Source organism: Girardinichthys multiradiatus, chromosome 23 (genome assembly GCF_021462225.1).
Source record: "Girardinichthys multiradiatus isolate DD_20200921_A chromosome 23, DD_fGirMul_XY1, whole genome shotgun sequence".
NCBI lineage: Eukaryota > Metazoa > Chordata > Actinopteri > Cyprinodontiformes > Goodeidae > Girardinichthys > Girardinichthys multiradiatus.
The window spans coordinates 24,130,229-24,156,337 of record NC_061815.1 but is presented as its reverse complement, the minus strand read 5'-3'; the positions used below and the strand labels follow the sequence as shown (position 1 = coordinate 24,156,337).

Here is a 26,109-nt window from a genome sequence, read left to right as displayed (position 1 = left end):
CTACAGAGAAGCAGCACTGGACTGTTGCTCAGTGGTCCAAAGTACTTTTTTCGGATGAAAGCAAATTCTGCATGTCATTCGGAAATCAAGGTGCCAGAGTCTGGAGGAAGACTGGGGAGAAGGAAATGCCAAAATGCCAGAAGTCCAGTGTCAAGTACCCACAGTCAGTGATGGTCTGGGGTGCCGTGTCAGCTGCTGGTGTTGGTCCACTGTGTTTTATCAAGGGCAGGGTCAATGCAGCTAGCTATCAGGAGATTTTGGAGCACTTCATGCTTCCATCTGCTGAAAAGCTTTATGGAGATGAAGATTTCATTTTTTCAGCACGACCTGGCACCTGCTCACAGTGCCAAAACCACTGGTGAATGGTTTACTGACCATGGTATCACTGTGCTCAATTGGCCTACCAACTCTCCTGACCTGAACCCCATAAAGAATCTGTGGGATATTGTGAAGAGAACGTTGAGAGACTCAAGACCCAACACTCTGGATGAGCTAAAGGCCGCTATCGAAGCATCCTGGGCCTTCATAAGACCTCAGCAGTGCCACAGGCTGATTGCCTCCATGCCACGCCACATTGAAGCAGTCATTTCTGCAAAAGGATTCCCGACCAAGTATTGAGTGCATAACTGTACATGATTATTTGAAGGTTGACGTTTTTTGTATTAAAACACTTTTCTTTTATTGGTCGGATGAAATATTTTGTGAGATAGGAATTTTGGGTTTTCATGAGCTGTATGCCAAAATCATCCGTATTAAGACAATAAAAGACTTGAAATATTTCAGTTAGTGTGCAATAAATCTAAAATATATGAATGTTAAATTTTCATCATTACATTATGGAAAATAATGAACTTCATCACAATATGTTAATATTGTGAGAAGGACCTGTAGAGGTTGGCTGAACAGTGTTAATTATGGTCATCAGAATGTTTAGCTGAAGGCGTACAAGGACCAGTCTCCAACAGTGTTTGTGATGGCCAGGTTACACTAGCCATGCAGCTTTTTGCATGGACATTGTAACATTCTCAACACTGTTATGTTGCCGTTTGTGATTAAGAAGCTTTAACTGCTGTAATTGACTGTCTACTCAAAGAAAGTTGTGATTCTAGTAAGAATCACTAAGCCCTAATTTCACGTATGCTCAACTGTTTTCTTAACAGTGTGATCTTTGCCTTGTAACTTCATCATCTGTTCATGTTTGTCAGGTTCTGCATGATTCTTTTGCAGATGGCATGCAGCTGAGTTCAATTTTGCGACATTAAAACTCCTGTCTAAAAGGTGGTACTAGACATATAAAAGACAAAGAAACGAGGCGTAAAAGCATAACCAGATGGGGAACAAACAACCTTTGTATAATTTATTTTCCAAAGAGCACACGGACACAAAACTTACATCATAGTACTGTTGAGAATGTACTCTTAGCTTTTTAATAGAAATATTAGAAACAGTTCATTATTGATACTAATGTTGCAGTCAAGACCTAACCCAAGACCAAATCAATACCAAGACAAGACCAAGACTTTAAGAGAGGAGAGGCCAAGTCCAAGACCAAGGCAGACCTCATTTTAAGGATTGTTGCTGTAATCATAACAGTTCTTTGTTACAAAGATTTAAAGGTAATTTGTCTGTGGCAACTCATCAACATTTAGGGGAACAAAAAATTAAATGTAAGCATGCAGAGGCAGAGGTTACAGCAATAAAACTTTCAAAGTAAAAAAACTTTATGGTTGCATTTGAATGCAGACGGGACTTTCACACAAATTGCAGAAAAAAAGGGATGCTGCAGCTGTGGTTTTGGTCTAAGTCTTGAACAAAACATACTGAGCCTAGCATGTCCGACACCAAGAGAAGACCATGACTTTGAAATGACCATGACTTGGTCTTGGTCGCAAGACCGGTCTCGAGGCCAGTCTTAAGACCGGTCTTGAGACCAAGACCAGTCTTTTAAATAAAAATGTATGTAATGCAGCTAACCCAAGTATAGTCATTTAACAGCACATGTATGTTTGGAGAATCCAAACAGCTCACCTATGAGGAGGAGTATGCTCACACCATTGGACACCCCTTGCCTCTTGTTCAGGAGAAAGAAGTTGTTTGCAAAATTGCACAGATGGTTTCTGAGCAGACTTGAATTCATCAGGAGCAAAATTAATCACTAAATATCGAAGCATGAAACAAAAATCATAAAATTCAAGAGAAAATCCCCAGGATTTTGACAGATTTGGGCTGTAAAATGGTGTGCATGGATATGCATCCTACAAAGAGTGTAGACTCAGTTGATCTGAGTGAACTCCGCAATACACAGTTGATATTTCTTTTTCACAAAATATGTCCAAGGCTTCTGTTCTCAGTGAGCCACTGGCTCTTAGCTCACTGCTGGAAGTCTTGGATATATCACAACATCTACATTGAGGTGCAATAAGGAAATAAATAAGCTATATTTAAGAGCCTATTAACTTTTACAGAGGATTTCACAGGTGTTAGTACATTAGTGCATTCATTAGGGATGCACCATTCAGACTTTCTTGACTGATATTCGATCTTTGATGTTTTAAAGCTTTAGCCTGCCAGTACTGACTTTAGGATTGTCCTATTTCTCTTTAACAACTTCAGCATAAAAGATGTAAGCTCTCAACACGTTTATCATTTATTTTGCAAAGACAATATGAGCCCGTATATTTGAGCAGTGGCTGTAAAACAATTTTAAAACAAAGACAAAATTATTACAGATTGACATTTTAAACTGTCTTTAGTGTCTTATATTAGCAGTTAACACAATGAGCATTGTTAAAACAGCTTGTGTTCCTTACATTCAATCTGATATTCCTAAATTTCTTTCAGTGTCTAAAATCCAAAATTACACACAGAGGTTGAAAGCTTTAAAGGATAGTGCAAATAGTGCAATTTGGCTGTAATAGGATCAGTCTCATTCTCTCATGCTTTTTCACAGCCTGAATGAACTTCAGACAAGTTGGTTTCCTTTTAAAAGCTTCTTGCTCCTTCTGTGCTTTTCAGACTTTATTTTTAAACACCTTGCTGATACAGAAAATATCTAAATTGAGCATTTTTCAATCAGTAGCAACTTCCTTTTCAGCAGTGTTATTCCTGAGAGCTGGTAGAGCTTTGTATGGTTTGCTCACTAATCAGAAAAAAATTCCAGTTTTTAAGTTTCTGATTGGCCTGCTATGATCAATACCAATCAAGCTGAAATGGGGCCAAGTCTAGTCCCCAGCCAAATTGTCTGAACATGTCAGTGTGTACAGTATACATGGTTGTATATATAGATCCACAATTAAATATTAAACTGGAGCTGGCAGACTTGCTTAGCAAGCACTATGCTTGTGGATATGCCCATCTTAGACCGCTTGCAAGGAAGAAAACAAAAGGTAGGAAAAAAGGTGAGAAAGGGTCAGTAACTTTCAAGTGAGAGGGAAAATATTATGTAAAAAAGCACATTGTCTCGCATTGCTTTAACTATCTGTCCAGCTGATACAAACATGAGGAGTTTACCTGAACTATCATTAGGAAAATGAGACAGTTTTCAGTTTATGTTTATGCCCTCTGGTGTCGTGGTAACAGCAAGTGGAGTTGGCTTGTGTTAGGTGCGTGCTGGTTTGACCCCTAACTTTTAAAGCTGACAAGGAGACACAAAAAAAGCTCCTTGGGGATTGGAAAGTTCACTTTCAAACACCCACGCGGGCAAGACTGCTTGCATGGGGACACAAATGTATATTTGTGTATATAACAAATGCATGCAGAAATAAGACATCGATATAACAGGGTCAAATAGACTTAATCTTTAAACCTTTAACAAAATGAAGAAGAGAGCGTCCTAACACACTGGGGCAAAAATAAATAAGTAAAACAAAAAGTCACACGTGCACATTATTCATGTGCTGCTATCCATTTGAACTGCATGCTGTTGCCTCAGTAAGTGAAGAGGTGGAAGAGTGTTCTGGCTCTCTGCCTCTCTGCTCCAACTGATTTGAAGTGAATGAGCCTCTCGTTCTGTAAGCTGTGTAAATATTTCAGCAGTTCAGACGCTTGCGCCAAGCCCAGCCACAGTGCCATGTCACTGACCATTAGTGCTGACCTGCTGCTTCTGGTCCTCTGTCCTGTACCGCTTTTGTTTTTTCCAACTTTATTTTCCTTCCTGTTATTCTTTCCGCCTTCCTTCTTACATCTTACATGAAAAGTACGTAGTTAATGAGAAATCCAGGGTTCATGTGCAGTCTGGAAAACTTTGGAAAAGTATTAATTTTGATTTCACTACTTCCCAGCTCTGGATAAGTATGAAAAAAAAATGTATTTGAAAAATTATTTGTATTTTCAGACTTTATTCCCTGTCCTGTTGTTAAAGAGTTTGTTCCCTCATTGTATACTTACTTCCTCCGTTCATCCCTCATATCCTCCCTTTTTCCTTTATTTCTGGTGCCCTTACTCCATCCCCTCCTTGGGTTTTTCCACTCTTCTGTCCTTCCATCATTGCATCTGTTATGGATTTTCTTATCAAAGTGGGAGAGAAATCAACTCATTAACAAGAGAAAGACTGGACTTTGTCTTTATAAATTTATTCAAAGGCATTTCAGCATTTGAAGACTCTGTCACTGAGTTTAGTCAGTGAAGCAGAGCAACGAACACAAATTACAAACCATATTTATAGCAGAATGAGGGTGTTATCTCAACTTCAAAAAGTTTAGTTTCATGGCCCCTAGACCCTCCCCGGGTCAGAGGTAACAAAGTTGTTTATGAGGGCACCCATCTACCCTCCCTTGGGATATAACCCTTCAGGGAGTGTTAACCATAAAACTTCTGATAATGAATTTACAGACCAACTCCTCTAGGGTAACAAAACACAGAGGTCAGAGGAGAGAGGTAAGGGAAGTTCAGAGTTTTAAAAATAATTTTCCCATAACGAATCTTTCCACCATTGTTGTCGACCCTTCAATCTTTACTTCCTATCTCCATTACTTCCTTGTATCCTTCCTTTTTCATTCTTTGCACCCAGCCTTCCTCCATTGTGTTTTTCCTTTCTTTATTTCCTTCCTTCTCTGCTCCCCTTCTTCCTTTTCTTGTATGCTACCTTTGATCATCTCTTATGTCCTTCTTTCCTATACCTTTTTTTTCCCCTTTCCTCTTTGTTTGTGTCCTTCCTACTGATGTAATTTGTTTATTTCCTTCTATGTGTCCTTCCTCACTTTTATTGTGTCCTACCTCTCTTCCTTGCTTGTGTCCTTTCCTCTTTCCTCCTTTCAGTCTATTCTCCTTTTCTTCCCTCCATGTCCCACCCACCACGTTTCTGTCCTTCCTTCCAGTTTTTGCAAATACTACATTTAAAACCTGGCTGCTGTAGAAACAACTGCCATAAAATCATAGTGAACTTTAGTATTTTATATTTAAAAATTAATGGAAAGGATAGAGAAATCTGAAAGCTCTGAAAACATCTGGAATGTATCCATCAGAAATGTATATGGACCCTGGAAAACAATTCCCACTCTTAAACTGATTGAGAGGAAATATTAGATGATCTTTCACACAACACACTGCCTGCTTTGGTTTAGAAAACCTCAGGTGTGTTTACCTGTTTAATTTGATATGGTGTGAAAACTGTCAGTTAGATTGTGGCGCTGAATAAAAACCATCCACTGGCTGTGAAATCTGTCAACTCAGTGATCCGTGTTGGGAATAATGTAAAACACACATTGGAACTTGTGAGTGCTTCCCTTTTACACACAGTTTCCTCACTAAATCAGAACATCAAAAGCAGCACTTGAAGCAGTTGTCTGTTAATTTGAGCCATAGATTCATAGGTAGTATATTTCAGAGAAGTTGATTTCTCATGTGCACAGAGTTCAGTTGTGGTTTTGCAGTGTGAGAAAGAACTTGTCATGAATTAAGTAAAAAAAAAAAAATGTTATACTGTGTTAGTTTCTGTCTTTTATACACAGAGGCATGAATGTTTATGCACACCCACATAATACACAAGGTGGATCAATCAAAAGAACAACCAGCTCAGTCTGTCAACTCACGCACAGTCTGAGTCTGATCGATCCGGAGGCTGATCTTATTGGTGTTCTCTCTGTTTGAGCTGGAACACAAACACACATATATTCACACACACATTCAAACACAGATACAAATACCTTTCTTACACTGGCTTTGATTTGAGGCTGCATTTAGAAACATTTAACTTAGGTTTTTGAGTTTGTTGCTTATTTTGATAAGTATTGTTACCATAAAAATCTTAATGCTTAGGAGTTGATGAGTTAATGGGCATGTCAACTGTTATGGATCAAGCCAAAAGCTGCCAGACGGGAACATTGTATGTGGTCAATGAATCTCTGTGTTCCTTATTTTTTGGTTGGTAAAGGACTATCTGCATTGTCCAAAAGAGATTTTTTAATCATCCAAAATGTTAAATACAATAAAAAGTAATCAATGACAGCAGGCCGAAAGGAGCTATAATTCAACTAGAAGATTATTCTTGGGTTCTAAACATTCATCTGTAAATGGGCTTACTTCATATTTAAGTTCAGTTTTGATCAACACTCTCTTCCCTTTGTGCTGGAGAAATGTGCTTTTGCATATTTTGTCACATCAAATTAAATTGTCACACAACCACAATGTGATAAAGCAACACAAAGTAGTGCATAATTGTGAAGTGAAAGGACAATGATACACTAATGAAGAAACGGGTTCATGAAGATTTCTGTCTGCTGTGTTCCTTCATAAACACAGCAGAGAAGTTAGGGATAAAGTTCTGGAAGCATTTAAAGCAGGGTAAATAATTTCATAATATAATAAAAAAACATTCCATGCTTTGAACATTTCCCATGCACCAAACCCACTAAGACATGACCGTCCACCTGTTCTGACCATGCACAGGGAGCTTTAATTAGAGAAGCAGCCAAGAAGTTCATGGGTGCTCTGCAAGAGCTGCAGAGATATAAAGCTGTGGTGGAAGAATCTGTCTACTTGTGTACTCCACAAGTCTGACTTTTATGAAAGAAAGACAAGAATAAAGCTATTGCTGTAAAAAGTCTTGTTTGGAGTTTACCAAAAGACGTGTAGAGGACACTGCAATGATATGGAAGAAGGTGCTATGGTTAGATGTGATCAGAATTAAACTTGTTTAAACCACTTTGTGTGGAGGAAAACTAACACTCCACACAACTCTTAACACGTCATCCCTTTAGTAAAACATGGAGGTGGCAGTATTATGCTGTGGGGAGGATTATCATCGGCATGGACAGGGAACCTGGACTGAGTTGATGATAGAAATCCAGATCAATCATGTGAGATCACCTTTTTAAAGCTTTAAAGAATTAAAACTGGGGTAGTAGAACAAAGACCCTAATCATACAGCAAGAGCTATGTAAATGTGAGCTGGGGAAATTAGAGGGAAAGCAGATACAAAAACGTGTTTTGGGGTCTTTATTCCCAGACTGCTCTGCAAGTGTGGAACAGCATTAAATAAAGTTTTGAATTATTAAAGTGCATAAACCAACTGTCAAGATAAGAAATGAGCATAAACAACCGCAGTGGTCACTCCCTGCAAATATACAAACAAAATGAACAAAATAACTGACAGGGTTTAACTTACATGAGACATTCAGTTACTGTGACAAAATGATGTTACAACATAGTAGAAAATACTCACAAATGGCCTCAGTTAAAACCAACTGTCCATTGATGTAGTGAAATGCTACTGTAAGAAAACTAAAATATTTTCACAATGTCACAAAACCTACACATTTCTGCACGGTAATCAACAGAAACATATTTACAGCATAAACTCACATCGATGCTACAATGTTCCACCCAGCAGGCATGCCGGTAACCATTCTTCCCGACGGATCTGAGACAATCAACCACATCCAAACAGTACTCTCAGCAAATAATCCACTTCATGCATTTTAATAATCAAACTCGTTATTTCAGTTGACTATTTTTGGACAGCGATAAGGATTATTAGATATTTACCATTGCAGCTTAAACCTTCCTCCCGCTGAGAGCTAACGAGATGCATGTGCTCAGAGCAACGCTTCCAGTTCCGTTTAACTTTCTGTTGACTTCCGGGCATACTAGAGAAACAGCGTGCTCTAGTGGTGGTAAATTGTATTGTCCTACATTTTCACTCGGCTACATACTTCCCTGCTAATAAGTCAGCGTCCTCGGTGGCTTAATTTAAACCTTTAACTTCTTTCCCAGCTTCTCTGAAGAACACAGTACCCATACCAGCAGGTAACTGGGACAAAGCATCAGAGCTAAGTGAGATGGAATGACAAAGATCTAGGAATATGATTAGGGTTTGAATGCACCCTTGCGGTCATCCTCTGTGTTCTCCTGGGTGGAGGTACAGGTGGAATAATGCCCTAAAACAGTCATTCGTATTCACTTGTTCCAATCTTAACACTTCAGGTTCAGTCTCAGTGAAGTCCCTGGTTACACACTCAGAGCCCTTTGTCCAGTCTGCATTGTCACACAAATCACCCAGTGATTCAGTTCCCAGAAAACCTGGATCTACATCCAAATAAGGGGCTTCTTCTAACACCACATACTCAGGATCGGTACTGACTTTGACAAGATCTGCTGGGGACTGAACCTCATTGGTTGAAGGAGCAACACTACCCTTTCTACAAGGAACAGGAACATAAGCTACACAAGATCTGAGATCACCCCTATGAATCCTCTTAACAGGGCCTCCCTTCAACTGGCACCACACTGTAAAAGTTGTTCCCTGAGTCTCAACCACCCTGTGAACAACAGGTCCCCAAGCATCTTGGATCTTGTTCCTTCCCTGTGGCCTATGTCATAGGTAAACTAACTCACCTTTACCCACATTTACTGGTGGACAATGTACTTTGCATTTCCCAAGTGCAAGTCTTTCCGCCAACTTCCATTCTGTGTGCTCTTTAGCATGAAGATGAGCTTCACGAAGGCATTCCTGATGTACAGTCAACCAGTCAGTCTTAGTTTCTGTCATAACAAAGCATCAATGGGGAGTCTTGGATGAATCCCAAAAAGTAGATAGTATGGGGAGAACCCAGTGGTAGCATGTGTGGTTACATTGTAAGCATAAACTAACTCAGACAGGTGTTCAGGCCATCAACGTTTTTTTTTCTGGTGGCAGAGTGCGCAGAAGGTCATGGTGTGTCCTATTTAATCTTTCACATTGTGCATTCCCCTGGGGATGATGAGGAGTAGTGCGAGATTTCTTTACCCCATACATTTTACACAATTCTGAAATTGCCTCACTTTCAATGTTTCTGCCCTGGTCAGAATGCAGCCTCTCTGGCACACCGTATCTCAAAAACCATTCCCGTAGAAGGATTTTGGCAGTAGTTTCAGCCCTCTGAGTAGGAAACGCTTGAGTGAACTTGGTAAACACATCTGCTACGACGAGAACATTCTCCCATCTGAGGCAGGCTCCAAGATGGTGAAGTCTACAGCAACAACCTCTAGTGGTCGTGTAGCCAAAAATGACTTTACAGGAGCATGTATCTTAGGCTGGGGCATTTTACTTAGCACACACCTTTTACCGTTTCTAACCCATTCCTCGACATCATCATACATCCCAACCCAGAAACACCTTTGTTTGAGAAGACTCTGTGTACGTTCTATGCCCTGATGTCCCATTCCATCATGAACACTCGACAGTACTGCTTCCCTCAAACAAGCAGGCAACAGGAGTTGATGACATTCACCTAAGCGCACATCCTCTATCACCCGATAGAGTAAACCATCTGCCTCTTGAATTCGGTGCCACTGCCTGAGCAGAGACATCACAGTTTTAGTAAGACCTGGCCTCTCTTTACCAGTGGGTTTTTTCTTCCTGTCCCAGAATTTGCGGAACATGGTGATCATGGGGTCTGTGCTCTGAAACTGGCGTAACTCTTCTTTGTTATAACCTGGTAGAGTAGGGGTCTGACCTTGACAATAGTAGTCTTCCTCACTTGACTCTGTCTGTGAAGCACGAATCTGCCTGACCTGACAGCTACAGGTCCTTCTCAAAATATTAGCATATTGTAATAAAGTTAATTATTTTCCATAATGTAATGATGGAAATTTAACATTCATATATTTTAGATTCATTGCACACTAACTGAAATATTTCAGGTCTTTTATTGTCTTAATACGGATGATTTTGGCATACAGCTCATGAAAACCCAAAATTCCTATCTCACAAAATTAGCATATTTCATCCGACCAATAAAAGAAAAGGGTTTTTAATACAAAAAATGTCAACCTTCAAATAATCATGTACAGTTATGCACTCAATACTTGGTCGGGAATCCTTTGGCAGAAATGACTGCTTCGATAGCGGCCTTTAACTCATCCAGAGTGTTGGGTCTTGAGTCTCTCAACGTTCTCTTCACAATATCCCACAGATTCTCTATGGGGTTCAGGTCAGGAGAGTTGGCAGGCCAATTGAGCACAGTGATACCATGGTCAGTAAACCATTTACCAGTGGTTTTGGCACTGTGGGCAGGTGCCAGGTCGTTCTGAAAAATGAAATCTTCATCTCCATAAAGCTTTTCAGCAGATGGAAGCATGAAGTGCTCTAAAATCTCCTGATAGCTAGCTGCATTGACCCTGCCCTTGATAAAACACAATGGACCAACACCAGCAGCTGACACGGCACCCCAGACCATCACTGACTGTGGGTACTTGACACTGGACTTCTGGCATTTCCTTCTCCCCAGTCTTCCTCCAGACTCTGGCAACTTGATTTCCGAATGACATGCAGAATTTGCTTTAATCCGAAAAAAGTACTTTGGACCACTGAGCAACAGTCCAGTGCTGCTTCTCTGTAGCCCAGGTCTGGGGAATGCGGCACCTGTAGCCCATTTCCTGCACACGCCTGTGCACGGTGGCTCTGGATGTTTCTACTCCAGACTCAGTCCACTGCTTCCGCAGGTCCCCCAAGGTCTGGAATCGGCCCTTCTCCACAATCTTCCTCAGGGTCCGGTCACCTCTTCTCGTTGTGCAGCGTTTTCTGCCACACTTTTTCCTTCCCACAGACTTCCCACTGAGGTGCCTTGATACAGAACTCTGGGAACAGCCTATTTGTTCAGAAATTTCTTTCTGTGTCTTACCCTCTTGCTTGAGGGTGTCAATAGTGGCCTTCTGGACAGCAGTCAGGTCGGCAGTCTTACCCATGATTGGGATTTTGAGTGATGAACCAGGCTGGGAGTTTTAAAGGCCTCAGGAATCTTTTGCAGGTGTTTAGAGTTAACTTGTTGATTCAGATGATTAGGTTCATAGCTCGTTTAGAGACCCTTTTAATGATATGCTAATTTTATGAGATAGGAATTTTGGGTTTTCATGAGCTGTATGCCAAAATCATCCGTATTAAGACAATAAAAGACCTGAAATATTTCAGTTAGTGTGCAATGAATCTAAAATATATGAATGTTAAATTTTCATCATGACATTATGGAAAATAATGAACTTCATCACAATATGCTAATATTTTGAGAAGGACCTGTATTAGTCCCTGCCATTCCAAGCTCAGGATCCAAAAAGGTTCCTCTCCTCACATTGCAAATGGCAACACACTGATCAAAATCTAAGTCATCAGGATCTGGGTCAGGCTCCCCTGCTAATGGCTGCCTACAGAGGGCATCTGCTGCGGTGTTACAACGCCCAGGACGGTAAATGACTTCAAAGTTAAATACAGCTAGCTGTGCCACCCAACGCTGTTCAATTGCCCCCATCTTGGCAGTCCTAAGATGACACAGTGGGTTGTTAGTAAATATTGAACCAAGCAGCTACCCTCGGAACTTCTCAGTGACTGCCCATTTGAGAGCAAGCAGTTCCAACTTCATACTGCTATAGATCCTATCATTCTTCTCTGCATTCCGCAACCTTCTACTTGCATATGCTATGACGCTTTTCTTTCCTTCTTGCTGTTGGTAAAGGACTGCGCATAGTCCTAAAATACTGGCATCCGTCTCTAAGACAAAAGGCAATGAAAAGTTAGCATAACCCAGCAATGGGGCACTGGTGAGCCTCACTTTTAGGAGCTCAAATGCTGCTTGACACTCCTTTGTCCACAACTGCCCCATAAGTAGTTTCGAGTCAGATTTTTTAGTGTCTTTCAGGTACACATTTACCAAATCATGTAGTGGACCTGATATCTGGGAAAACCCCTTAATGAACCGTCTGTAATGGCTACAGAAGCCCAAGAATGATCTCAACTCCTTCACAGTACAAGGAACCTTCCAGTGTTGCACGGCTGCAGTTTTATCAGGGTCTGTACCAATATCTTCTGCAGATATCTGGTGACCCAGAAAACATACATCTGACTGAAGAAAATGACATTTGGCTGCTTTGACTCTAAGGCTAGTGACCTTCAGACGCTGCAGTACTAGCTGGAGCCTCTCTAGATGACCCTCAAAGGACTGTGAGTATACCAAAATATCGTCCAGGTACATCAACATGATTTGCATAATCATGTCACTCATGGTCACCTGCATTAGCCTTTGAAATGTAGCGGGGCCATTACACACACTAAATGGTAAATGAGAATACTCATACAAACCAAAGGGTGTAGTAAATGCCGTTTTATGTCGGTCCTTCTCATCCACTGCAACTTGATGGTAACCACTTGCAAGTTCAATGGTAGGCACCATCTTGGACAATCCAAGATGGCGCCGCAGATGGTCGCCTCGGCGTGTTGGTGCGCATTGTTTTGTTTAGTTTTTTGCTTTAAAACGGTCTTCTGTGAAGGTACCTGGAGCTCTCTCACCAGAGAAGAACTCATGAACATCAGGGCTACTACACCAGAGGAGTTATTTCCCACTTTTCTGCCTACTGCTCTGGAATTTTTGGACATTCTGGTCAAAGGTGCGCTCACCTTTGTTCACGCAGTGAAACGCCGGAAGAGAGGGAAACGGGCTGGGGTGCTGGTACGTCTTCGCCAGCGTGGACTACGAACACCGTTACCTGGAATATTTCTAACGTGCGCTCACTTCCCAACAAAATTGAGGAACTACAACTGTTGTTGGGGAAAAACAGGGACTTTAATTCATCGGCAGTTTTGTGCTTCACGGAGACGTGGCTGTGTAGATTAATACCGGACTCTGCGCTGCAGCTGGCAGGATTCCAGCTCTACAGAGCGGACTGAGACACGAAACTGTCCGGCAAAGCGAAAGGTGGAGGAATCTGTTTTTACCTCAACAGTGGTTGGTGCAACGACGTGACAGTGATTCAGCAGCACTGTTCTCCAGACCTGGAATCCTTTATCATAAACTGTAAGCCTTTCTATTCCCCCTGGGAGTTCGCTTCGTTCATCCTGGTCGGTGTTTACATCCCGCCGCAAGCTAACGTGCAGGTCGCACAGCGCATGCTCGCCGACCAGATACTGAGTGTGGAGCGGACCAACCCGGACTCCTAAGTAATTGTCATTGGCGACTTTAACAAAGGTAATCTCACCCTCGAACTCCCCAAATATAGACAGTTTATTAAATGTCCGACCAGAGAGGACAACATTCTGGATCACTGTTACGCTTATCACGCCGTCCCACGTGCTGCACTGCGCCAATCCGACCACATCATGGTCCACCTGATTCCTGCATACAGGCAGAAACTAAAGCTCTGCAAACCTGTTGTGAGGACAACAAGGAAGTGGAGCAGTGAGGCTGTGGAGAATCTCCAGGCGTGTTTAGGCTGTACAGACTGGGATGTGTTCAGGACTACTACTACAGTCTGGACGAGTACACAGAGGCTGTGACTTCCTACATCAGCTTCTGTGAGGACAGCTGTGTACCATCATGCACCAGGGTGAGTTACAACAACGACAAACCCTGGTTCACAGCTAAACTCAGAAGGTTAAGACTGGATAAGGAAGAGGCCTTCAGGAGTGGGGACAAAGACATATACAGAGAGGCAAAGTACAAGTTTGGCAAGGCAGTGAAAGAGGCCAAACAACTGTACTCTGAGAAGCTCCAAAACCAGTTCTCAGCCAACGACTCTGCGTCTGTCTGGAAAGGGCTCAAGCAAATCACCAACTACAAGCCGAAAGCCCCCCACTCCATCAACGACCAACGCCTCGCCAACGACTTGAACGAGTTCTACTGCCGCTTTGAAAGACAAAGGGACAGTCCTGCAACCATCCCCCACGATGCCCCCCAACAGCTGCAGCCACAATCTACCACCCCCACTTCTCCAACCTCAAGAGGGGCCTTTGCACCTCCAACCCCCACCCTGAAGTTCGCCCCCACCAGCCCCCTACCCACGCCGAGGACGGCTCTTTCCATCCAGGAGAGGGACGTCAACAAACTCTTCAGGAGACAGAACCCCCGGAAAGCTGTTGGTCCGGATTCTGTCTCACCAGCCAGCCTGAAGCACTGCGCTGATCAGCTGTCTCCAGTCTTCACAGACATTTTTAACACCTCACTGGAGACATGTCATGTGCCAGCCTGCTTCAAGTCCTCCACCATCGTCCCTGTTCCCAAGAAGCCAAGGACCACAGGGCTTAATGACTTCAGACCCGTCGCCCTGACCTCTGTGGTGATGAAGTCCTTTGAGCGCCTTGTGCTCTCACACCTAAAAGACATCACCGACCCCCTCCTGGACCCCCTGCAGTTTGCCTACAGAGCCAACAGGTCTGTAGATGATGCAGTCAACCTAGCCCTTCACTTCATCCTCCGGCACCTGGACTCCACAGGAACCTATGCCAGGATCCTGTTTGTGGATTTCAGCTCTGCCTTCAACACCATCGTCCCAGTTCTGCTACAGGAGAAGCTCTCCCAGCTGAGTGTGCCCGACTCCACCTGCAGGTGGATCACTGACTTCCTGTCTGACAGGAAGCAGCGCGTGAGGCTGGGGAAGCACGTCTCTGACTCCCTGACCATCAGCACCGGTTCCCCCCAAGGCTGTGTTCTCTCTCCTCTGCTCTTATCCCTGTACACCAACAGCTGCACCTCCAGTCACCAGTCTGTCAAGCTTCCGAAGTTTGCGGACGACACCACCCTGATCGGACTCATCTCTGATGGTGACGAGTCCGCGTACAGATGGGAGGTGGACCATCTGTTGGACTGGTGCAGCCAGAACAACCTTGAGCTCAACGCTCTAAAGACACTGGAGATGGTTGTGGACTTCAGGCAGAACCCAGCCCCACCTGCCCCCATCACCCTCTGTGACTCCACAATTGACACTGTGGAATCTTTCCGCTTCCTGGGAACCATCATCTCCCAGGATCTCAAGTAGGAGCCAAACATCAGCTCCCTCATCAAGAAAGCACAGCAGAGGATGTTCTTCCTGCGGCAGCTGAAGAAATTCAACCTGCCAAAGACTATGATGGTGCACTTCTACACAGCCATCATTGAGTCCATCCTCACCTCCTCCATCACCATCTGGTACGCCGCTGCTACAGCCAAGGATAAGGGCAGGCTGCAGCGTGTCATTCAGTCTGCTGAGAAGGTGATTGGCTGCAGTCTACTGTCGCTCTAGGAACTGTACACCTCCAGGACCCTGAAGCGGGCAGGGAAGATTCTGGCTGATCCCTCCCACCCTGGTCACAGACTCTTTGAGACTCTCCCCTCTGGCAGGAGGCTGCGGTCCATCCGGACCAAAACCTCACTCCACAAGAACAGTTTTTTCCCATCTGCCACCAGCCTGGTTAACAAAGCCCGGAAACCACCCTGACACTCTCCCTTTCCCCCACACCCCCCCTGTTTTTGCTGACAGGACACCCGTAACTTGTAACTCTATGCGTTACATTAACGTTCAGCATGGACTCCTGCTTTACTTGCACTGCCATACTTGCACAATGATCACCTGCACTGTTGTATTGCTCTTGCATCTTATACTGCTCTATATTTACTCTCACTCACTTAAAACTGTGCATATATATTTATATTATATTGTAGATATGTTTATACTGTTTAATTTGTATTGTATTGCACCAACTATGCCAAAACAAATTCCTTGTATGTCCAAAAAAGTACTTGGCAATAAAGCTTTTCTGATTCTGATTCTGATTCTGAAAAACCTTGCACCATGCAGAGCATCAAAACTCTCTTCAATGCGCGGCAACGGGAAAGCATCCCGGCGAGTCTTTGCATTAAATTTTCTGTAATCAACACATAGTCGTAGGCTACCATCAGTTTTCCTGACCAAAACCACAGGAGAAGCATATGCACTTGTGCTCTCCTAAATAACACCTTTTTGAGAAGCTTAGCAATGTGCTCTTTAACTTCATTGTATTGTGCAGGAGGTATTCGGCGATATGGTTGGTTTACAGATGTATCATCAGTTAAATGAATTTCATGTTTGACTCTGTCAGTATGACCTAAGTCTTCATCCTGAAAAGCAAACACATTACTGTACTTTGCTAAAATTTCAGCCAACTTTGTCTTCTCTTCCTCAGTACCACCTATATGAAGGTGGCTCAACATTGACTTCAAGTTTGTATATTTTATTTGTTTCCGTTTCAGTTCGATAGTCACTTCCTCCTGACCAGCTGAAATGCGGTTAAAATGCACCTCGGTCTCATAAGAGTCAGCACCTTCCACAATAGATATTATGCCAACCCTAGTTTTAGGACGCATCCTCACATCCTCTTCTGAGAGGTTTATCACCTGTATGGGAAACCACGCCTTGCTTGATTCAATTAAAGTAGACATCACAACCAGACCACTAGGTAAATGTGTCTGTGCTGGCTCCAACAACAGAAGTGCACTAATGTCAGAGGTCGGCTTGCTCCTTTTGGCAAAAACAGTGGTCAGTGACCAGGCAGGTACATGGACTAAACCTTTGCCTGAAATTCTGGCTGCTTGTTCTGTCTGTTAATTCGCATGTCACTGCCCTTTGAAATGCTTCTCTCCAATCGGGATCAAGCTGTCCGTTCATAGTGGTGTCAAACTCGGCAATAACCAACTGTTTACATCTCTTTATAATGTTCATGCCAAGGAGGTCTGGAAGATGTTCCTTGGATGTTGAGTGTTTCGACCCTCAAACATGTGAACCCCCTGAGACTGCGTCTTTGACGATTAAAAATCCACAATCCGCAATGGTGACACCCATAGTTTCTACATCCAACTCAATATACCCTATATAGGGGATTGGCAAAGAGTTTGCTGTTGTCAGCTTCAGCCATCGAGTAGTGGAAACTACATCCTCTTCCTTATCTAACAAATGTTCTCTGAAAAAGGTCTCGGAGATGGTGCTAACTTGACTTCCAGTGTCCAACAGGCATTTCACTGGAACTCCACTGACCTGAATAGTGACTTCACGACATTCACCCACAGCATGCTCAAGAAACTGTTCCTGATTAAGGATCTCAGAGCCCTTAGTTTCACCTCGGATTGCCTGACTCATAGCATCTGAGGAAGCTAGTTTTCCTGAAATGATCCAGGGTTTGCTGACTTTCTGTTTTCTGGAGACTACAGGCTTTTGCAATGTTGTCCACTTCTTTACATTTAAAGCAGATAGGTCTGCCATCTTCTGTATACTGAGGTCTGAATCTCGTTTTCCCACCCTTTTCTTGGCTGAATTTGTCTTTAAGAGCTATACTCTCTTTCAGTGCATGGGTCAATTCTCCAATAACTCTGGTCTGTTAGATACCACAGATACCACTTTTACAATGTCTTCTATTGTGGCTGTCTGCTTCTCCAGGTTACCACCAACAGAAGTCTGTTCCGGGTCATTTTCACACACTACTTTCCTGTTTTTCACAAGCTTTGTATTTCCTGGGGTGCTTTCAATTGACCAAGCAATGAGCTCCTCACGTACATCTAGCAGTGTGGACTGAGGTTTGTCCCTAACCATCTTACGCAACACCCTTTTGAGCGCTGGATCTTTTATGCCGTCAACAAACTGGCCTCTGACTGCAGCTTTTCCATCACTTAAAATGTTTGGCTGTCGCTTTAATGCTAAACGCAGAATCTGTGAGAGTGCATGTGAATATTCCTGAAAACCCTCTCCCTCCCTTTGGTGACGACTGTAAAAAGCTTGTAAAAGCCAACTAACAGTACGTTTCTCTGCAAATGCCTCTCTTAGAAGAGCAAACACCTCTTTAGGTTCTTCATCCATGCATAGTCTGACCTCTTCTAGTGCAGGTCCTTTCAAAAGAGATAAAATAAAATCCACTTTATCCTCTGTAGTCTGATTTCTTCCTCTTATAACACATTCTATCTCCTGTTCAACAAGATGGCGCCGCAGATGGTCGCCTCGGCGTGTTGGTGCGCATTGTTTTGTTTTGTTTTTTGCTTTAAAACGGTCTTCTGTGATGGTACCCGGAGCTCTCTCACCAGAGAAGAACTCATGAACATCAGGGCTACTACACCAGAGGAGTTATTTCCAACATTTCTACCTACTGCTCTGGAATATTTGGACATTCTGGTCAAAGGTGCGCTCACCTTTGTTCACGCGGTGAAATGCCGGAAGAGAGGGAAACGGGCTGGGGTGCTGGTACGTCTTCGCCAGCGTGGACTACGAACACCGTTACCTGGAATATTTCTCTCTAACGTGCGCTCACTTCCCAACAAAATGGAGGAACTACAACTGCTGTTGGGGAAAAACAGGGACTTTTATTCATCGGCAGTTTTGTGCTTCACGGAGACGTGGCTGTGTGGATTAATACCGGACTCCGCGCTGCAGCTGGCAGGATTCCAGCTCTACAGAGCGGACAGAGACACGGAACTCTCCGGCAAAGCGAAAGGTGGAGGAATCTGTTTTTACCTCAACAGTGGTTGGTGCAACGACGTGACAGTGATTCAGCAGCACTGTTCTCCAGACCTGGAATCCTTCATCATAAACTGTAAGCCTTTCTATTCCCCCCGTGAGTTCGCTTCGTTCATCCTGGTCGGTGTTTACATCCCGCCGCAAGCTAACGTGCAGGTCGCACAGCGCATGCTCGCCGACCAGATACTGAGTGTGGAGCGGACCAACCCGGACTCCTTAGTAATCGTCGCTGGTGACTTTAACAAAGGTAATCTGACCCACGAACTTCCCAAATACAGACAGTTTATAAAATGTCCGACCAGAGAGGACAACATTCTGGATCACTGTTACACCACCATCAGAGACGCTTATCACGCCGTCCCACGTGCTGCACTGGGCCAATCCGACCACATCATGGTCCACCTGATTCCTGCATACAGGCAGAAACTAAAGCTCTGCAAACCTGTTGTGAGGACGACAAGGAAGTGGAGCAGTGAGGCTGTGGAGAATCTCCAGGCGTGTTTAGGCTGTACAGACTGGGATGTGTTCAGGACTACTACCAACAGTCTGGACGAGTACACAGAGGCTGTGACTTCCTACATCAGCTTCTGTGAGGACAGCTGTGTACCATCATGCACCAGGGTGAGTTACAACAACGACAAACCCTGGTTCACAGCTAAACTCAGAAGGTTAAGACTGGATAAGGAAGAGGCCTTCAGGAGTGGGGACAAAGACATATACAGAGAGGCTAAGTACAAGTTTGGCAAGGCAGTGAAAGAGGCCAAACGACTGTACTCTGAGAAGCTCCAAATCCAGTTCTCAGCCAACGACTCTGCGTCTGTCTGGAAAGGGCTCAAGCAAATCACCAACTACAAGCCAAAAGCCCCCCACTCCATCAACGACCAACGCCTCGCCAACGACCTGAACGAGTTCTACTGCCGCTTTGAAAGACAAAGGGACAGTCCTGCAACCATCTCCCACGACGCCCCCCAACAGCTGCAGCCACAATCCACCACCCCCACCTCCCCAACCTCAAGAGGGGCCTTGGCACCTCCAACCCCCACCAGCCCCCTACCCACGCCGAGGACGGCTCTTTCCATCCAGGAGAGGGACGTCAACAAACTCTTCAGGAGACAGAACCCCCGGAAAGCTGCTGGTCTGGATTCTGTCTCACCAGCCAGCCTGAAGCACTGCGCTGATCAGCTGTCTCCAGTCTTCACAGACATTTTTAACACCTCACTGGAGACATGTCATGTGCCAGCCTGCTTCAAGTCCTCCACCATCGTCCCTGTTCCCAAGAAGCCAAGGACCACAGGGCTTAATGACTTCAGACCCGTCGCCCTGACCTCTGTGGTGATGAAGTCCTTTGAGCGCCTTGTGCTCTCACACCTAAAAGACATCACCGACCCCCTCCTGGACCCCCTGCAGTTTGCCTACAGAGCCAACAGGTCTGTAGATGATGCAGTCAACCTAGCCCTTCACTTCATCCTCCGGCACCTGGACTCCACAGGAACCTATGCCAGGATCCTGTTTGTGGATTTCAGCTCTGCCTTCAACACCATCGTCCCAGCTCTGCTCCAGGAGAAGCTCTCCCAGCTGAGTGTGCCCGACTCCACCTGCAGGTGGATCACTGACTTTCTGTCTGACAGGAAGCAGCGCGTGAGGCTGGGGAAGCACGTCTCTGACTCCCTGACCATCAGCACCGGTTCCCCCCAAGGCTGTGTTCTCTCTCCTCTGCTCTTCTCCCTGTACACCAACAGCTGCACCTCCAGTCACCAGTCTGTCAAGCTTCTGAAGTTTGCGGACGACACCACCCTGATCGGACTCATCTCTGATGGTGACGAGTCCGCGTACAGATGGGAAGTGGACCATCTGTTGGACTGGTGCAGCCAGAACAGCCTTGAGCTCAACGCTCTAAAGACAGTGGAGATGGTTGTGAACTTCAGGCAGAACCCAGCCCCACCTGCCCCCATCACCCTCTGTGACTCCACAATTGACACTGTGGAATCTTTCCGCTTCCTGGGAACCATCATCTCCCAGGATCTCAAGTGGGAGCCAAACATCAGCTCCCTCATCAAGAAAGCCCAGCAGAGGATGTTCTTCCTGCAGCAGCTGAAGAAATTCAACCTGCCAAAGACTATGATGGTGCACTTCTACACAGCCATCATTGAGTCCATCCTCACCTCCTCCATCACCATCTGGTACGCCGCTGCTACAGCCAAGGATAAGGGCAGGCTGCAGCGTGTCATTCGGTCTGCTGAGAAGGTGATTGGCTGCAGTCTACTGTCGCTCCAGGAACTGTACACCTCCAGGACCCTGAAGCGGGCAGGGAAGATTCTGGCTGATCCCTCCCACCCCGGTCACAGACTCTTTGAGACTCTCCCCTCTGGCAGGAGGCTGCGGTCCATCCGGACCAAAACCTCACGCCACAAGAACAGTTTTTTCCCATCTGCCACCAGCCTGGTTAACAAAGCCCGGAAACCACCCTGACATTCCCCCTTTCCCCCACACCCCCCCTTTTTTTGCTGACAGGACACCTGTAAACTGTAACTCTATGTGTTACATTAACGCTCAGCTTGGACTCCTGCTTACTTGCACTGCTTTACTTGCACAATGATCACTTGCACTGTTGTATTGCTCTTGCATCTTATACTGCTCTATATTTACTCTCACTCACTTAAAACTGTGCACTTATATTTATATTATATTGTAGATATGTTTGTACTGTTTAATTTGTACTGTATTGCACCGACTATGCCAAAACAAATTCCTTGTATGTCCAAAAACGTACTTGGCAATAAAGCTTTTCTGATTCTGATTCTGATTCTGATTCTCAATGAACTCATCAATGGAGCGATCATCTTTCTCTGGATCGCCACTAAATTTCAAGATTTGTCTCTCTCGTGGTACATACACATATGACCGATTGTTCATGGCCACTATTGCCTCCATTGCTTTATCATGTTTCTCACTCAGTTCATGAATCTTAGCTTGTAATATTTTAACTGGATCAGTTCCTTCACCAGAACTAGCACCATGCTCATTATCCCTCTTTGACATGATGAGATGTCTCTGTGCAGACTTAGCTTGAGTGGTATAAAACAATCAACGTTTGAATCTAGATGCTCTGAAGTTTTGCCAAACAGGATGGTCTCCCTCTGTGTCCCTGTGTTGTCCAAACTGTTGCCCTTGGGTCTAGCACACGCAGGGGCCTCACTGAGCAGATCTCCCTACCGTAGATCATCTACAGCCTGGAGGAACACTTCGCCACCACAGTTGTTTATGCTCTTTAAATTCTTATTTTTAAATTTTTTCACTCCAAATATGTGAACCCCATTCCTGGTACCAAAGTGTGAGCTGGGGAAATTAGAGGGAAAGCAGATACAAAAACGTGTTTTGGGGTCTTTATTCCCAGACTGCTCTGCAAGTGTGGAACAGCATTAAATAAAATTTTGAATTATTAAAGTGCATAAACCAACAGTCAAGATAAGAGATGAGCATAAACAACTGCAGTGGTCACTCCAAAACCAACTGTCCATTGATGTAGTGAAATGCTACTGTAAGAAAACTAAAATATTTTCACAATGTCACAAAACCTACACATTTCTGCACGGTAATCAACAGAAACATATTTACAGCATAAACTCACATCGATGCTACAATGTTCCACCCGGCAGGCATGCCGGTAACCATTCTTCCCGACGGATCTGAGACAATCAACCACATCCAAACAGTACTCTCAGCAAATAATCCACTTCCTGCATTTTAATAATCAAGCTCGTTATTTCAGTATTTTTGGACAACGATAAGGATTATTAGATATTTACCATTTGCAGCTTAAACCTTCCTCCCGCTGAGAGCTAACGAGATGCATGCGCTCAGAGCAACGCTTCCAGTTCCGTTTAACTTTCTGTTGACTTCCGGGCATACTAGAGAAACAGCGTACTCTAGTGGTGGTAAATTGTAGTGTCCTACATTTTCACTCGGCTACATCAAGGATCAAATCAAATGTCAAGGATAAAATCAAAGCATTGTCATGTGTTAGGATTTCCCAATCAAAGTCCAAGACCTAAATCCAAGTGAGAATCTATGCCAAGAGTTGGACATTGATGTTGACAAACACTCTCCATCTAATTGGATTGAGCTTCACAAAAATAAAATCCAAAAAGAAGGTTTCAGTCTCTAAATGTGCTGAGCTGGTAGAGACATACATGCATACATATTAAATGTTGTTACATTTTAGCACATGATACCATATTTTCATTTACCTCTCTTTCAAATGTCCCTTGAAACAAAGCTTTGTTGAATGTTTGCTCTGTCAGTGGTAAAGCAAAGTCCACATCTGACCTGTCCTGGGTAATTAAAGCTAAATTATTGATACACTAGTGCATTATTCAGAATGGACAATTAGATGTAGCCCATCTAAACTACATCCGATCTTTTGCTTTTCTGGGTACTCTACATGTTTAGTGAACTGATTGCTAATTTTAGTTGTGCACACACATTCACATGCCGGTTGCGTTTCGTCAGACTCTGCACACTTGCATGTTTGTCTCTGTGTTTTGGCCTATGCTTGACCTTGATTACAACAGTGACGGTGAGGTTCCTCATTAGCACTGGACTGGAGGAAACAGGGTAATGAGGGAGCAGGTTGTCTTTAGGCACACACATGCACACACACACATAGATGCCAATGCACCGCTTTGTGTTGGTGCTAGCATGCACCTGCTGACACCTGCGCTTATGCAAGATCTCACATAAGCTTCCTGCTCACTCACTCACACACAAACATACTTTACCGAGTACTTCTCAGTATTATGGCCCCCCACTCAGTTGTCTCGCCTCACCTTCTGTTTAGTGTTTTTTTCTGTCCCACACACATTCCGCCTCTTCCACTCGACTCTGCCTTATTCTCCCTGTTCTTCCCTCTAGATAAACCTTGCAAACCTCAATGCCCAGATCCTGCTGACCTGCAGTTCCATGGCTGCCCTCTGCTGGAAGTCTCTTGAAAGAGCTCACCTGTAAAAAGTGTTTTGATTGAAGCTGTTTATTTTTGATTCATTAAAAAAGTAGGGGTTTTTCAAGTCAGCTTAAGCCATTTGAACGATAGTATTTACCTTATTGTGTTTGGATGCCGTAAAACTTAGTTTTGCTCAAGGTGACCATGAGAGCATCACACAGCCATTTCCTTGCTGTGTGAGACTATCAGAAACATGCACTCAGAAACAAAACGAAAAATAACCAATAGGCTTCTGTTTTAAACCAGTTTGTTGTATCAAAACTGGGTTTGAATCCTGGTCTGGGTCTGTCTAAATTGCCCTTAAGTGTTAGTGTTTATGTGCATGGTTGTTTTTCCTGTGTGTCTTCGTTTTTCCCTGTGATGGACTGGTGAGCTGTCTAGGATGTACCCTGCCTGGTGACCAATGACTGGTGGAGATAGCACTAGCTTCCTGGTGACCCTGTAAAGCAAAGTGAATGGATGGATGGATGGAGGGATGGATGGTTAAAGCTGCTGCGCCATGTATCCCTAAATGTTCATATGGCTCCCAAATGATGTGGTCTAAAACATAAAAAAAATGTAATGTGCAGAGGTTAGAGTGTTTACATAAGCAGAGTTGGTCTAATCCAGACCAAGTTCAATCAATTAAATGTAGATGCTTAAAGTACAAGAGTGCTAGCAACTCCCTGCTTTTAGAATGGACAAACATTGGCTAAATACCTTTATTTTCAAACCCCAAATATGGCTTTTCAGAACCACGATTACCCAACCTATGACTGTAACACTGTTAGCCACTCCATTTGTGTACTGGAAATCGTGTTAGGTGTAGCAACAACAGCAAGAAAGTAGTGTTTACTGAGAGGTCAGTTCCTGTGTGATTTAGTTTCAGCTGTCTGCTTAAAAATCCAAATACGTCTCTGTGGGATATTCAGGTAGAGAAAGGATTGGCACTGTCAAAGCTGACGGGTTCTGGATTTGGATACAGATACTCTGTTTTTTTGGCTCATCTCACATTCTGTCTGCTTTGGCCCTTTCCAACCAAATAAATAAGCAATGCATACATTAGCTGACAGTTTTTCCAGTACAATAGTAGTAAGATTATTATTTTAGGATCATATTTTCATCTTAGTCTAAAGAAAAACAGGACTTGTCAGGTTAAAGATTGATAAGGCCATATTATTTTTTTCATAAAAAAAACATTGTTTGCTCAACATTCCATGGTTGGGATAATTTTTCAAAATACATTTATTTTGTGCATGAATTGTATTTTCTGGTTAGGTATTCTTTGAAGCAGTTGAAGCATTAGCAGCACAGTCACTGTGGCTGACAGTACCTGAGGCATTCAGGTGTTGTTTTGAGGAATGTAATTCTGACAAAATGACAACAAAATAATTTTGATGACTTATGTTTTAGAGAGCCATTGTTTTACAATGTCATACAAGAAAGAGAAATGTTTTTATTATCATCTAGCCATTGCATATACTTTATATTGTAGGCTCACACACTTTTGATTTTTTCACACTGTAATAATATAGTTATTTAAAATAAACAACTTCATAGTAAAATAATGAGTTGGCACAACATTAACTAACATTTAAACAGCAGCAGAATGTTTTGTTGCTTCTTTTATGTCTGTGCTATATGTTAATACTGTATGACTGCAATAACTTCAGACGAAAATGTTTACTTAAAAAAAAAAATATATATATATATATATATATATTTTAGACAAATTTGCCTCTGGAAGTCTGAGCATTTCTAGAATTTTGAATGAAAATAAACAAAAGAAAGCTCATGTGGTTATTGATGTCTTATTGAGCCTTGATGCATTTTTGTGGAAGGTGGACACATCATTTAGGCAACTGGCTTTTCCTCTGCTACACCTTTCCTCTCCATCCATCCAGCATGAGGTTAATAAATCCTCACAATTTTCCTGCTTTGTTCAACCTCCTCAGAAGCAGTGCAACTTGAGCTGTCGACACAAGTAAGAGGGAGATCATCTCTCTCACTCGCTGCCTTTCTCCCACCACCTTCCACTGGTTTTGACAGTTTCCAGTAGAGCAGGAATGTGAAAATGAAAGCAGCGAGAGGCAAGGAGAAGGGACAGAAAGTTGAGGAAAACTCTTTCACACCAGCATGACACATGACATAACACCTGCTAATAATGTTAAATAAATTCTAATTGAGCTACAAAAGAAGATGAACAGATTCCTATTATGCTAATGTGAGCTTTAAAGTTCCAGTGTTTCTGTTGGATACCAATGAAATACAATTTCATTAGTATTCATTCATTTCAGGTTGGGTTACCTATGTGTGGTTCTTTTCAACACCATATTTGCATCTACCTTTTTCCATTTTTTACCAAAAAGGACTTCTTTGATTATGGATAGACCAGGGTTTCAAGATGTACCATGATTTGATAGTCAAATTATCTGTTA

The 26,109-nt window shown here is 43.4% G+C and overlaps 2 protein-coding genes across 12 annotated transcripts in view; one reads left to right on the top strand and one right to left on the bottom strand.

Moving 5' to 3' along the window:
* LOC124860390 (A disintegrin and metalloproteinase with thrombospondin motifs 2-like) overlaps positions 1 to 26,109 on the top strand; it is a 228,144-nt gene that overhangs the window by 58,530 nt on the left and 143,505 nt on the right. The window lies entirely within an intron of this gene.
* LOC124860391 lies at positions 1,328 to 8,111 on the bottom strand. 9 transcript variants are annotated; one of them, XR_007036334.1, is made up of 6 exons: positions 7,984 to 8,111; positions 7,801 to 7,858; positions 7,661 to 7,719; positions 6,030 to 6,088; positions 4,387 to 4,491; positions 1,328 to 4,241 (listed from the first exon to the last, which is right to left on the bottom strand). XR_007036334.1 is itself a non-coding variant. In XM_047353691.1 (6 exons), exons 1-6 carry the CDS (start codon positions 8,081 to 8,083, stop codon positions 3,928 to 3,930), a joined length of 651 nt encoding a protein of 216 aa, XP_047209647.1. In that variant the 5' UTR covers positions 8,084 to 8,105; the 3' UTR covers positions 1,328 to 3,927. The 9 variants fall into 9 exon arrangements, 3 of the variants coding, with proteins under 3 accessions (XP_047209647.1, XP_047209650.1, XP_047209649.1); XR_007036332.1 differs by having other exon boundaries at positions 4,387 to 4,505; positions 6,034 to 6,088; XM_047353691.1 differs by having other exon boundaries at positions 1,328 to 4,183; positions 4,387 to 4,505; positions 7,984 to 8,105.

Excerpts from the sequence above, each read along its gene's own strand:
- LOC124860391 (XM_047353691.1), bottom strand. The coding sequence starts at position 8,083 with ATGCCCGGAAGTCAACAGAAAGTTAAACGGAACTGGAAGCGTTGCTCT. Across the intron at positions 4,506-6,029 it reads CGATCAGACTCAGACTGTGC|AAAATCCATAACAGATGCAA; the intron begins GTGAGTTGACAG and ends CACTTTGATAAG. Across the intron at positions 4,184-4,386 it reads ATGAGGGATGAACGGAGGAA|ATGTAAGAAGGAAGGCGGAA; the intron begins GTAAGTATACAA and ends TTTTCATGTAAG.